The sequence below is a fragment of the Sus scrofa genome, chromosome 1 (assembly GCF_000003025.6).
Source record: "Sus scrofa isolate TJ Tabasco breed Duroc chromosome 1, Sscrofa11.1, whole genome shotgun sequence".
NCBI classification, from domain to species: Eukaryota; Metazoa; Chordata; class Mammalia; order Artiodactyla; family Suidae; genus Sus; species Sus scrofa.
This window is the reverse complement of record NC_010443.5, coordinates 27,453,131-27,468,426: the sequence shown is the minus strand read 5'-3', so window position 1 is coordinate 27,468,426 and position 15,296 is coordinate 27,453,131. Positions and strand designations below refer to the sequence as shown.

At 39.4% G+C, this 15,296-nt stretch overlaps 1 protein-coding gene across 4 annotated transcripts in view; it reads right to left on the bottom strand.

Annotated features, from left to right (window-relative positions):
• Window positions 1–15,296, bottom strand: part of MAP3K5 (mitogen-activated protein kinase kinase kinase 5) — a 220,358-nt gene that overhangs the window by 132,074 nt on the left and 72,988 nt on the right. For 3 of the 4 annotated variants that reach the window (XM_021072505.1, XM_021072516.1, XM_021072512.1), the window contains exon 3: window positions 2,431–2,454. The exons of the other annotated variant lie outside the window; for it this stretch is intronic. In XM_021072505.1, the coding sequence (XP_020928164.1) occupies window positions 2,431–2,454 (24 nt within the window). The remainder of the gene's footprint in view (window positions 1–2,430; window positions 2,455–15,296) is intronic. 4 annotated transcript variants of the gene reach the window in all.

Sequence of the window (15,296 nt, the reverse complement as noted above, 5' to 3'; positions counted from 1 at the left end):
TATTTTTACAGATTGCTACCACACCCAGAGTTTGAAATAACTAACAACCTAAAGCAAATAAAAGCCATGACTGTGTGATCAAAAGCAGACACCTCGGGTTCAGCAACTGCCTTTTATAATAAGATACTAATTCTAAAATACTTAAACCTACTCCTCAAGAGAAAGACCACATTTCCTTAAAGTTCAAAACACTAAGGCATGGTCATAACATAACAAAGCTGATCTCTCTGGCTCATGCTTGCTTTCATGGTTATAAAATCACACAGCTCAAAATCTAGTTGTAGTTCTCTCCAATTATCTTCGCTGCTTTTGTTTTTTTAAAAAAATGCCAATTCTGTTTTTCAATTTTTATTTTTATTTTTTTGCTTTTTAGGGCTGCATCCACAGCATATGAACGTTCCCAGGCTAGGGGTCAAATTGGAGCTACAGCTGCCGGCTTACACCACAATCACTGCAATGCGGGATCTGAGCCGCATCTGCTACCACAGCTCACAGCAACGCTGGATCCCTGACCCATTGAGTGATGCCAGGGATCGAACCCGAAACTTCATGGTTACTAGCTGGATTCCTACACATGGTGCCACAATGGGAATGCCTGTTTTTCAATTTTTAAAAATTACATAAAGGTGAATGTAAGTGTGTGTGGAAAATAAATTAAGCTTCTGGGAAGATATGCTCTCGGTAGTCAAACATATTGAAACCTATGCTCAAAATACTCAACTACTGAGAAGGATGCCCAGCACTGGAAACACAGCCCCCTACTTGAGTCAATGGGTGACTTGCGTCAACTTAGAAAACTGCATCCCCACGTGTCCCACCCATCACTGGGCATGATTCGCTCTTCCCTGCCATTCAGGTAAATGTCACCCCTCTGAAAGGCCTTTCCTGACACCAACTCTTTGGCACAATGCCTTATGTTAATTTTCTAATTTGTCTGTTTGCTTATTTGCTTGACCTTCTCCCCCAACAAGACTCTGGCACTTCTCAGTTGTTGTCTCCTGGGACAATGATGAATGGGATAGTTCCACTTTCAGCCTCCATAGTGAGTTTCTCGCAGCATCAAACCCAAAACCTGGCACAGAGTTCATGTTCAATTAATATTTGCTTAATAAAATCCGTGACACTGACTCGATGTATGAAGCAATAACTTCATCGCCTGTCGAGAGGTGAAGGATGAGTTTATAATGGCAACATTATTAATGCTGCAGTAAGTCTCTGACCTGAAATCTTAAATTTCTTAAACCTTAATTTCATAAATTTGTGATCTAAAGGGAATCTAAAAGTACCCATTGTACTTTTAATTTTATCATCTTAAATGGAATCATGTGTGGATCTTTATATACTATGTTATTTCCACTCAAGTTGTGGAGACATTTTTAAGGTTTTAATTATGGGCTTACTTTCCAAAACGAAAAATACAATCATTGGCATAACAAGGCTGATTATTGGAACATATTATCATTTTTCTTCATGCCTTTAAAATTTTTTAAACTTTTTTTGTTTTGTTTTGTTTTTTTGTTTTGTCTTTTTGCCATTTCTTGGGCCGCTCCCTCGGCACATGGAGGTTCCCAGGCTAGGGGTTAAATCGGAGCTGTAGCCGCTGGCCTACCCCACAGCCACAGCAACGCGGGATCCGAGCCAAGTCTGTGACCTACACCACAGCTCTCGGCAACACCAGATCCTTAACCCACTGAGCGAGGCCAGGAATCAAACCCACAACCTCATGGTTCCTAGTCGGATTTGTTAACCACTGAGGCACGATGAGAACGCCTAAATTTTTTTTAATGTATTTTTAATCACTTTCTAGCTTTTGCTTAATTTTGTGCGAAGGGTAAGAATTTTGTAGTGTGGTCTCAAAGTGTGGTTTATAAGACTCAGGAACTTAAGTCAATCTTAATAGACAGGTGATAGAGATATGCGTATGTCCATATATATGTATGTAGGTATATGTGTGTGTATATCTCCAAATGTGTGTTTACATGTGTGTATATATGTATGTTTATTATCTGTATATATACTGTATATATAGATATACAGCATACACATAGACATAGATACCTATATACATGTATTCATAGGTATACATACATACATATACATACACATATGTGTGTGGGTATCTGTCATATATATGTTGCTTTATTAACACTCATAATTACACAACATTGGATACACTATGAAAAATTTTTTTTCTAAGACATAATTACATATGGAAGAAAATAAACATCAATGTCATCTCCCGCTAGTATAAATAAAGTTTCATTATAAAGGAATATTTATGCAAAGTAGCCCATATTTACATTGGTATGTCAGAAATTCTAATGAGGAAAAACAGAGATAGAAATGAATAACTTGTGGAAATGGAAAATATACCAGAGATTAATAAAAAAGATGTAAAAAGTTTCAGAAAGGGTTAAGTAAAATACTCACAGTATTCTTCTGGCAAATGATTTCCTGAAAAATGAGAAAAGAGAAAAGTAAAGCAGAAGTTAATACAAAATTAACTCAACTAGTTAATTGAAATATTCTTAGTGGAAAATTTTGTACTAATGATTTTATTATTTATTATTAGCAAGTAGACATTCAGAATGTGTAGAACAAAAGGCATAGAGTAAGTTTCTGTGTCTAAGTTTATAGTCTGATGGAGGAGACAGGCGGGCACAGAAGTATCATCTATAACTTAAGGAAAATAGCACAAACATTCAGAATCCAAAAAGTGAATAATCTAAAAATCATTTCTGCAGAGTGTGTTCTGTGCAGAATTATCTGACCAGCTATGACCATTTGGGGAAGAGATTAAAAACGATTTTGCTTTCCCAAAGCACTGTCTCACGCATGCCCTAGGAAGTAACCTGGCAGTGTGCTTGGAATAAAGCTGGAAGTAGAGGGTACTGACTCCTTACCAGAGAGGGCAAATCCACATGTAGACAATAGAAACATCTGACAATAACTAGTTATAAGTATTGTTACATATTGTTCCATAAGAAGTGAAATACGATAAATACACTGCAGGCAGTGTCCCTATCTTCTAGATTATGAGGAATAAGTGGGGTGGTGCAAATAACATGGCTATAATGTGTCTGATGAGCCATACGTGTCACACTCTTATTCCTGGACTTTAAAATAACTAGAGACTTGGAAGAGACAATCGGGAAGAGCCTGTGGCACAAAGTCTTCAGTGAGGTTGGGGAATCATGATTTAGAAAAGAGAGATGGGACAGTGTTTGGAAAAGATGGCATGTATGCTGCCATGGAAACAGGAAATGTAAAGCATTTATGGAACCTCAAGGGTGGTCCATCTGGCTAAGAAGAGGAGCCAGCTTGGGTGAGGTAAGAGGAGCAGAGGAGGGATGCAAGGCCCAGGGGATCAGCTGTCATTCATGCCAGGACCAACATGGGGCAAAGGGAGGGCTTTGGCTCAGAGCAGTAATTAAGATTTTTGAGGCTTTTAGGTTAACGATAAGTAAGGAAAAATTGTGCAAGGTAATTGTGAGAGCCATAAAGCTGTAACTAAAACACTACAAGAGACCTCCCAATACCTCACAATCTTGCTGATGAAAAAAGGACACATACACATTTAAAAAGAAACATTCGGAATTCCCATTGTGGCTCAGCAGGTTAAGAACCCGACATTGTCTCTGTGAGGATGCAGGTTCCATCCCTGATCTCAATTTAGTGGATTAGGGATCTGGTGTTGGTGCAAGCTGTGGCACAGGTTGTATATGTGGCTCAGATCCCACGTTGCTGTGGCTGTGGTGTAGGCCGGCAGCTGAAGCTCTGGCCCCTAGCCTGGGAACCTCCATATGCCACAGATGTGGCTGTAAAAAAAAAAAAAAAAAAAAAAAAAACACTATAAGCCTGCCCTCAGGCATGTATGCACACACATGCTATGTCAAAAGAGCATACAGTAAGGGCTGGGGTTTCTCAGAGAAAGAAAGATGGTCCCAGAGATTAAAGAAGGGTGAGACCATCAGCAGAGAAGGTGGAACTCACAAGAAGGCAAGAACAGTCACAACTTCCAAAGGCAAAGCAGGGCGGGGGCAGATCCAGGATAGAGGCTTAGGAACCACAAAGCCCCATTTAGGGAACAATCAATATTATCACTGGGGGCTAAAGAAGACAGCTCGTTTGGCAAAGTATAGAAGAGAGAAGTAAAGGAGTTTTTGAAAAATAGGTTGAATTTAATCCTTGGGCTAACACATAAAGTTCATTTTGGCACATAGCGATAACATTAGAAAGTTATCTGGGGCCTTGTTGAAGAGCTTGAAGGTCAAAATAGGAAGTACTTTGCTCTGTGGGCCTTTGGGCATCTGACAGTAAAAGTGTTTTCTTAACAGAGTGATAAACATAAAGAAGTATCAGCACACACAGGGACATGGTTTGTAAAAGCAAAGGATGGGAACAAAATAAACGTTCTATTAACTGGAAACTGCCTGAATAAATTATGGTTCCTCCATAAATGGAATACAAGGCAGCTGAACAAAGGATGAGGAAGCTCTCTATGTAGTGATAGGGAAAGAGCTCCAGAAAACTAAATATAGAACTGCCAAATGACCCAGCAATCCCACTCCTGGGCATATATCCGGACAAAACTTTCCTCGAAAAAGATATATGCACCCCCTATGTTCACTGCAACACTATTCACAGTAGTCAAGACATGGAAACAACGTACATGTCCATCAACAGATGCCTGGATTGAGAAGATAATATGGTATATATACACAATGAAATACTACTCAGCCATAAAAAGAACAAAATAATGTCATTTGCAGCAACATGGATGGAACTAGAGGCTCTCATACTAAGTGAAGTAAGTCAGAAAGAGAAATACAAATACCATATGATATCACATACATGGAGTCTAATATACGGCACAAGTGAATCTATCTACAGAAAAGAAACAAATTCATGGACATGGAGACTAGACTTGTGATTGCCAAGGGGGAGGGGGAGGGAGTGGGATGGACAGGGATTTTGGGGTTAGTAGATGCAAACTATTGCATTTGGAGTGGATAAGCAATGATATTCTGCTGTATAGCACAGGAAACTATATCCAGTCACTTGTGACGGAACGTGGTGGAGGATAATGTGAGAAAAAGAATGTGTATATATCTATGACTGTGTGTATATCACACACACATGCACACACATGCAAATGGTTCATGAGAAACATTAACAGAAAAATGTTGGCTAATCACAAAGCCAGGAACACAGTATGTAGAATTTTCCAAACTTAATTTATGGAACCTTTCTCCTGACTAGCAAACCACAACCTTTTCTTTGACAGGCATGTCCCTCTCTCAATTCTCTTAAGTAACAAAAAATGCCCTTCTCTTCATTCCTTACCACACGACATCCTCTGTGAATAGCATAAGGTACCTATCCTCTGTTAAGGTACCTGTCCTTAACCGCCTTCAATGACACCTATCCTCCTAATGCAAGCAGATGATGCCCTTATTATTGCTGTCATGACCCCTTGTGCAGACCTCTGTGACAGCAATGCATGTACGACATTGCAAATATGGCTTCATACGACTCTCCCATCCTCCATCATAAGTTCCTTGGAGGCAAGGGCCATGTTTTGTTCATATTTGTATCCCCACTGATAGCCTAGTGGATTGCAAGGCATATAGTCAATGCTTAATAAAAGGATGACTACATTAATCAGTTAATGAATGCATAAAATGCTGGACTATGAATTAGGATAGATATGCTCTTGGCTCTGCTCCTGACTGGCGTCGTGTCACTGCACCTGTCTCTAACGTAACACGCTGAGAACTGCACTGAGCAATCACTGGTCTCTTCCGACTCTGTTCTATCCTTTACTTTTGGCAAAAGGCCTATCAGAGGCAGTGTTGTCTTTGTGCCACTGGAAGGAGAGATGCCTCATGCCCAGGGCAGGAGCCACTCTACCATTATTTCTGTTTGGTGCATCAGGCAGGGAAATAAAGGTGGTGATGAGGGAGCTGTGATGAGGGCTGAGCGAGCTGAAGACACCCCCCTGCTTGGCTCCACAGGAAAGAACTACAGCTGCTATTGGCCAAGAGCCATCACGTAATGTCTTCCTGAAGAATCGCTCATTGAAGACGTAGCCCTCTTACACGTCTTCCTTGCTTTCCTTTCAGGTAAAACATGCATTGCAACAAATTACAAAGCTGTATTAAATCATCCCTATAGCAATCTGAAGAATTTTTATTGCTATGTTTTATAGAAGCTAAATGAATGCAAATGGCTCTCCTGAAGGAGACAGAGTTTACTCACAACTTATGATGTAACCTTAGAGGAGGCATCAAATTGAAAGAAAGGTACGATTTGTGCATTTCGACTCAGTACAAATAAATAGCAAACAAGATCTCGAAAGGTATCTTACCTACTGAGGTGGAATAGTGAATATTTAATAGGTACTAAATTCATTGAAGGGAAAAAAAGAGGAAGGGGAATAAATTTAAGAGGCCACTCAGTATTTCACGTTGCTTCATGGACACTTCTCATCTAAACTGCTTAGAAATGAAAAAATAAAAATCACCACTAACTCCACTTCCTTACCAGTGAAATACTCCTGAAGATGCATTCCCCCACTACGAGTCTGTTCTTGCCTAAAGTCTTTAAGTGACTTTTGATCCATGCACCCCCCCCCAGCTGTACCAAAAACAGCTCCAAATATTTTCTCACTACTCCAGGACCCTTTTTAATAACCAACCAGGGAAGCAAGATAAAGGAGGCAAGCTAGCCCAGGTCTCATTCCAAGAAGACCAAGACAACGTTCGATAGCTATCTGGGACAAGGTAACACTGCAGAGGTCATCGTAAGGATAAATAAACAGAGTTTCTCCAAAATGGGAAAGTTTCTGTGCCTCAAATTTGGGTAATTACTGCCAGGGGAAGGAAGTGGGAACAGCTGGTGTGAGGTTGCCAAGTCAAATCGACTCAAGGTGGAAGTGACTAAGTTAGCAACCAGGATTTGTTCCCTGAAAGAAATGAAAGGAGTGGAGGGGGAGAAGGGGTCACAGCTCCTTGCTGCTGACCTTTTGGGTCTTCCCTTCTGAGATCTCATTCTGCCCCAGTGGAATGTGGCAAGTTTTCCATGAACACTGGGGAAAAAGGAATATTCCTTCTACGTCCCAGCTCCATCCTCTCACCAATTTCAATGCTTCAAAGGTAAACAAGAAATAAATATTCGACGGGCTATTGTGAACACCACGGGGCTCCCTGAGAAGATGGGACTCGTCTTAATACCCATCCACACACTGAAGGACTCAGGAAGAAATCTCCAACACAGGGGTCATAGAACTGGCCCGTCTTTAAAGTTAGGGAACTAAGTACACTTATGTTTACATGTTACACATACATAAAAGCTCAAGTTAAAAAAAAAAAAAAAACCTTCGCCTAACAAAAACCTGGAAAATCATATCTTTAATGGACATATGAGACCTGTAAACAGATTGAGAGGGAGAGGTACCTGATGACAAGTCCAAGAAAATGGGCCTTGTCCTGCTCTGACACTTATTAATACTGTGTATGCCTCTAACCCATTGCATTTTTGTGGGTTTGTTTCTCATCCGTGATGAAAATATTCTCCATCTGTTCAATCTATAATAGTAAGTACCTAACTTGTCTATCTTACTGGGTCACTTTTATTTTATTTTATTGTTTTGCTTTTCAGGGATGCACCAGAGGCATATGGAAGTTCCCAGGCTAGGGGCCGAATCGGAGCTGCAGCTGCCAGCCTACGCCACAGGCAAAGCACCAAGGGATCCGAGCCGTGTCTTTGACCTACACCACAGCTCATGGCAATTCCGATCCTTAAGCCACTGAGTTGGGTTCTTAACCCACTAAGCCACAATGAGAACTCCCTCACTGGCTCATTTTTAATGGCCAAATGAAACAAGTTTAGGAGAGACCTTTAAGTATTTTAAAGCCATATGCAAATGAGGTATTAATACTATCAAAGCAAACAACCCCAACTCAATTCCTATGTTATCAGATCCAGAGACATCTTGTACTCGTGTTGTTCATGGTTATGGGGAGAACATGTCATGATCAAGGCTGAGACACATGAGCAACTGTCGATAAAAATAACCTGTACCCCAAATCAGGTTAAATTATACCAAAGCAGGAAAGTAATCCTAAAGAAATTCTAGACTCTCTTCTTTATTAATTTTGTTTCATATATATATGTCTATATATATTTGTTTTAAAAAAAAATATATATAGCAGTGGGAGAACTCTACTGTGAGTAAATAATGTCTTTAAACTGGGCTGATATACTGAAAGGTGACTTTTTTTTTTTTTTTTCCATTTCTTGGGCTGCTCCTGCGGCATATGGAAGTTCCCAGGCTAGGGTCAAATCAGAGCTGTAGCCACTGGCCTACGCCAGAGCCACAGCAACGCAGGATCCGAGCTGTGTCTGCAACCTACACCACAGTTCATGGCAACGCCAGATCCTTAACCCACTGAGCACGGCCAGGGATGGAACCCGCAACCTCATGGTTCCTAGTCGGATTCGCTAACCACTGAGCCACAACGGGAACTCCTGAAATGTGACATTTTATACATACAACATTTGAAAGAGCTTCTTAGCACAAACTTCTTAGAAGGTGTAGTTATTACTATAATCCACTTCCTCTTCTTTGTCACTAGCTGTTTTAGCAACACGTAATTGGACCATTTTATTCAAGTACAGGTATTTCTTTTTTAAAAACTGCATTGTTGAAAAGTTACAATGTAACAAATTTTGGCTCAGTAAATTACATTTTACACAAAGATTTGGGTAAAAATTTCAAGGATGCATTCTAAAATGATTCCAGGATGATGGATTGGAGTGTCACAAAGATCAGCCTCCCCAAAAAGAATCAATTATTTGTAATGAACAAAAGGGGATAGAATTCAGCAAGCCTTGCCCCATTTAAACGGGAGCTAGGAGGCTTTCAGACTCACATTTTCTATGCAGAGGTATTCCTTCTTGCTTTTTAAGACATTCAAACTCATGGGCCTATGAGTAAAGTCTCTACAAATGAAGAGAGTATCAGGGGCCAATCCAGCGGTATGATGACATCTTCCATTCGCTGTGGAGCATAGATTTCCCTTTCCCTTTGACGAAATGGTAATAACATGCTAGAAACAATGGGACGGGGGAGGGTAGAGGAGGAATCAGGAAGGTAAAGCAAGGGCATACTTTATCCAGTACACAGATAATTCCTTTGAAGATGTAATACTGCTGATTGACATCAAAGAAAACTGGATTCTCCCATCTCAAGCCCTTTCCCAAACTTCAGGGATTCAACCACTGGATGTCAACTCCCACTAAAGAAATCACTCATCTAGTCTGTCAATTCAAAATCTTGAGAATCTTGATAAGGCGGTACTTCTGGGTATTTCTTATCTGAGTTTCCCCCAAATTACCTCTTTTTTCTCCCCAGTTTGACATGGAATTATTATAGCTCAGATGAAATATCATTTCTGAAATAAGTAAACTAAAGAACAGGAAAAAAAAATCTTTCATGAACTATTAAGAAGTGTATGTGATGGAGTACCCCTTGTGGCACAACAGAAACAAATCCAACTAGGAATCATGAGGTTCTGGGTTCCATCCCTGGCCTTGCTCAGTGGGTTAAGGATCTGGTGTTGCCATGAGCTGTGGTGTAGGTTGCAGATGTGGCTCTGATCCAGCATTGCTGTGGCTGTGGTGTAGGCTGGCAGCTGAAGCACTGGTTCGACCCCTAGCCTGGGAACCTCCTATGCCAGTGGGTGTGGCCCTGAAAAGCAAAAAAAAAAAAAAGAAGTGTATATGATGGCTATGTTGAACAGGGGGATATAGAGTGCCGTAGCTTACAGATCAATGGTTAGTTATCAAGTAAGCAAGATACTTGCGGGAACATCCAGGAATAGCACTGTTACATGGGGCAGGGCCCATGTTTCTGGCTCACAAATCATTAGATCATATTCTCAAATGACTCTTTCTTTCCTATCATTTACCGTGTACACTATACTACTGACTAAGTTAAGTGCTATTTTAGAGTGCTGAAAAGGCAGTGAAAAATCATGATTAAACTAAAATAATCATAAACCTTTAAAAAATACAAATTTTAATTTCATTTTCAGTGCAATCTAAAACTAAATTCACATTAAGTGCTTACCTTGGTAAGTGAGGTCACACTTTAAGAAAAGGAAATAGTGATATAGGAGGAAAAAACTGTTTATAGGTTTAAGAACACTCTAGAATCTGAGTAAATTCACCAAACACACGTAAAAATTCAATTTTATAACTGAATTACCTTGCTCCCCTCACCAATTTACTAGAGACTGGTATAATCATCAAAACTTACAACATGAACATGACTGCCTGTTCTTTTCCATTTGCTTTCAAATGGAAATGAATGCTTACCGGAAAAACAGACCCAATATCCAATTTCTCATACATAAGCTCTGAAAGAGATTGGGTCCCTCTGTATCTACAAATAAACAACACGAGTCTAGGTACCAGGAATTGTTTAAATGGTCAGTTCTCAAGGTATGGTGGTTCTCATCATTTATCCATGTTGTAGCACGTGTCAGAATTTCCTTTTTAAGGCTGAATAATATTCCATTGTATGTATACACCACATTTTGTTTTATGCTTTCATCCAGTGATGGAAATTTATGTTGCTTCCATCCTTTGGCTATTGTAAATCATGCTGCTATGAACGTGGTGTACAAATACATCTTTGAGATCCTGCTTTCAATTCTATGGAGTATATATATCCAGAAGGGGAGTTGCTGGATTTTTTTTTTTTTTTTTGGTCTTTTTAGGACTGCACCCGTGGCATATGAAAGTTCCCAGGCCTAGGGGTCAAACCCGAGCTGCACCTGCCAGCCTATGCCACAGCCACAGCCACAGCAACGTGGGATCCGAGACATATCTGCCACCTACATCACAGCTCACAGTAATGCCGGATACTTAACCCACTGAGCAAGGCCAGGGATCATATCAGCATCCTCAGGCATACTAGTCAGGTTCATTACTGCTGAGCCATGATAGGAGCTCCTCGAAATTCTACTTTTAACTTTTTGAAAAACTGCCATACTGTTAGAAATTGCGGATTTTTAAAGGGCTAATTTAGTGATCGTGTTACAAATGTTGGTTTGTGCATCTACGATTTCATGCCAGTCAGATCCCAAACTAGAAGATACTAGATGCATTGAGGCAGAGGAAGTTTCAGCCACCACTGGTGTAGGTACTGTATTCAGTGAGATCATAAAGGATTAAGCATGTAGAGAGACCACTGTAGAGAACAGTTTATAAAGGCACATCCCATCTGGAAAGTGACTGTGCAAGCAATGGTTACAGAGAAAAATACCACTAAATTTCTGAAACAAGGAATAATCTCACATAATCATTGTGTTTCAGCACAAGCTGTGTCTCCACTAACTGATGAGCATATCAAGCTCTAGGCATTTATTTTGCAGTGGGTAAAATGAGAATAAAGCCTATCACAGTGCAGAAGGAAAGATCCAAGTGCATGTGAGGCTCTCTCACCACAGCTAAAAACATTGGGAAAAAGAAACTAAAAAGCATTTTGAGATTCAAATGCACAAAATAGATGCAAATTATTCTGACAGATACAGAAAATAACAGACTATAGCAACTTTCTTCACTTAAAAAGGCTAATTACAAAATATTTTAAGTATATAAAAATATAAAACTTAATCACACACCCCTTTAGCACAGCAAAGAAAACCATCAACAAAACCAAAAGGCAACCTACTGAATGGGAGAAGATAATTGCAAATGACATATCTAATAAGAGGTTAATATCTAAAATATATAAAGAACTCATCACACTCAATATTTTAAAAGAATTAAAAATGGGAAAAAGATCTGAATAGACATTTTTTCAAAAAAAAACATACAGATGGCCAAGAGGCATATGAAAAGATGCTCAATATCACTAGTCATCAGATAAATACAAATCAAAACCACAATGAGATTTCACCTCACCCCTGTCAGAATGGCTATCTATAAAAAGAAAACAGTGTTGGCAAGGACATAGAGAAAAGGGAACCTCACATACTCTGGCAGGAATGTAAATCGGTGCAGCCACTGTGGGAAACAGTATAAAGGGCCCTCAAAAAATTTAAAGTATGACTAGTATATGATCCAGCAATTCCACTTCTGGGTATTTATCTGAAGAAAATGAAAACACTAATTTGAAGAGATACATGTACTTCCACATTCGTTGTGGCATTGTTTACAATAGCCAAGATATAGAAGCGACTTAATGTCTATCAATAGATGAATGGATAAAGACATACACATATACACACACATACACACACAAACACAAACACACACAACGGAATGCTACTCAGCAATAAAAAGAATGAAATCATGCCATTTGAAACAACATGGATGGAGCTAGTGAATATTTATGCTAAGCGAAATGTCAGAGAAAGACAACTACCACAAGATTTAACTTATAGTGGAATCTAAAAACCAAAACAAACAAAACAGGAACAGATTCATAGGTACAGAGAACAAACTGAAGGTTGCCAGAGGGGAGGGGCATGTGCAAATGAGGAAAACAGGTGAAGGGCATTAAGAGGTACAACTTCTAGCTCTCAAATAAGTCAGTCATGGGAATGTAATGTACAGCACAGGGAATATAATCAATCATATTGTAATACACTTTGTATAGTGAGAGATGGTAGCTAGACTTGTGGTGGTCATTCTGTAATGTACAAAAATATCAATTACTATGTGGTACACCTGAAATTAATATACTATTGTAAGTCGGAGTTCCCATCGTGGCTCAGTGGTTAACGAATCCGACTAGGAACCATGAGGTTGCGGGGTTCAATCCCTGGCCTCGCTCACTGGGTTAAGGATCTGGCATTGCCGTGAGCTGTGGTGTAGGTCACAGATGCGGCTGGGATCCCGCATTGCTGTGGCTATGGTGTAGGCCAGGGCTACAGCTCTGATTTGACCCCTAGCCTGGGAACCTCCACATGCTACAGGTGAGGCCCTAGAAAAGACAAAAAGACAAAAAAAAAAAAAAATATATATATATATATATATGTGTGTGTGTGTGTGTGTGTGTATACTATTGTAAGTCAATTATATTTCAATTTCAAAAAAATCAAAAATTACTAAAAATTTTTCACACACCTATATATATACCACCTTGACTTAGAAATTCAGCACTACATATATAGTTGAAGGCTCCTGTCATCTCCTCTTAATTCTTCTCCACTCCTATCCTTCAAAGAGGTAACTTCTCAATTTATTTGTAATTTCCATACATATGTCTATCCTTTTATAACATATATGCATAATAAAGCATTGTCTTGCATGTGATCATATTTTGCATAGACGGCATCATACTGTCCAGATGCTTCGGTAATTGTTTTTTCCCTCAACATGGTTTTTGAGACATATTGACAGTGATATAGAAAGCTCTGGTTAATTCATTTTAAGTGCTCTATAACATTCCATTAAATGACTGCATCAGAAAGTATTCTTCTTCTGTTGGTAGAGACTTACCAATCCCTCAGTGGGAGGGGTTATTACAAACACCATTAGCATAAACTTTCTTTTCTTCTTTTTAGGGCAGAACCTGAGGCGTATGGAGGTTCCCAGGCTAGGCTAGGGGTCAATTAGGAGCTGTAGCCAAAGGCCTATGCCAAAGCCACAGCAACATGGAATCCCAGCTGCGTCTGTGACCTACTCCACAGCTCATGGCAATGCCGGATCCTTAACCCACTGAGCGAGGCCAGGGATCAACCTGCGTTCTCATGGATGCTAGTCAGATTCCTTTCTGCTGAGCCATGACGGGAACTCCTAGCACAAACATTCTTGATTACATCTCTTACGCATGCCAAAGATTTTTTTTTTTTTTTTTTACTGTATACATTTGGATACAGAACTGCTGACTCTTGGTGACATGCTCCTTTGATATTATAAGGTGTTGCCAAATTGATCATCAAAGGGTAGTGCCAATATACTCTTCCATCAGCAGTACCCACGTTTCCCACTCCACAGCCTTGCTATTGGTATAAGGACTTTTAATTGTTGACTATGTGATGATGTGCAGTGGTATTTCCTGTATTGTTTTGGTTTGTTTTTATATGAAACTTTATTTAAAAAGAGTGAGAAGTGGCCTAGAAAAAAGAGAGGGAGCTAAACAAGGGAAAGCGGGGAAGAATCACAAGATTTAGAGCTGTTGTTATAAAGGAATTTCTGATGATGGAAGAAATGGTTCATTCAAACAACTTCCTCACTGTACACAACAGCCATTCTTTTCCCCAAAGCCCCTTTTGAGGACAGATGCATTTCTTGTATCTGCCCAAGTCACTAGCCAATGGCATCCACATCTACTGTCCCATTTGCCTTAAGTGAAGATCTGATTATTTCTATAATGCATGAAATAAATCAGAAAACAACTGTTATAGCAATTTCTTATTTTCAGCAAATGTATATCTTGGCATAGAGTCTCATTATTAGGCACATGATATTTAAAGAAAATTGTGTTATCAAAATGTTAAGGGAAAAAAAGAATATCAACTTCCCTTTCTCAAAGTGCAATGATCTTTTTTTTTTTTGAAAAAAAGTAAATATGTCATTCTTAAGACAAGAACAGAGTACTTGTAATTTAAAACAGATACAAATCTTATTACAAGGACATGATTTGATTAGATTCTAAATATCCTTTCATACAAAAACTCAGACTTAGATTTTAAGTACTTGTATGCTTTTTATCAATTATCTTTCAGGAGCTTAAACTTAAAAAAAAATTTCCCCATGATTTCTAAGAATTTGCTGCCTATGAAAAACTGTTCTCTTCAACAAAGAGCATAGATGAAAATAACACTGGTACAGCTGTACCTTCTGGATGTCCAAAGAATCAACCAAAATGAGGATAGATATGCGACAAGAATAGCATTCTCATTCTTCCTTTGCCCTGTGACAACAGGGAGATGCTTGGCTTTTTTTTTTTTTTTTTTTTTTTTTTTTAATTTGCATTGCTTTTCAGGGCTACACCCATGGTAGCATATGGAAGTTCCTAGGCTAGGGGTCAAATCGGAGCTACAGCTGCCGGGCTACACCACAGCCACAGCAACACAGGATCTGAGCTGCATCTTCAACCTACACCTCAGCTCACAGCAAAGCCAGATCCTTAACTCACTGAGCGAGGCCAGGGATCGAACCTGCAACCTCGCAGTTACTAGTCAGATTCGTTTCTGCTGTGCCACAACAGAAACTCCTCATTTGTATTTTATTTGTCAACTCCTACATACTATATTATGTATAAATATCTCTTG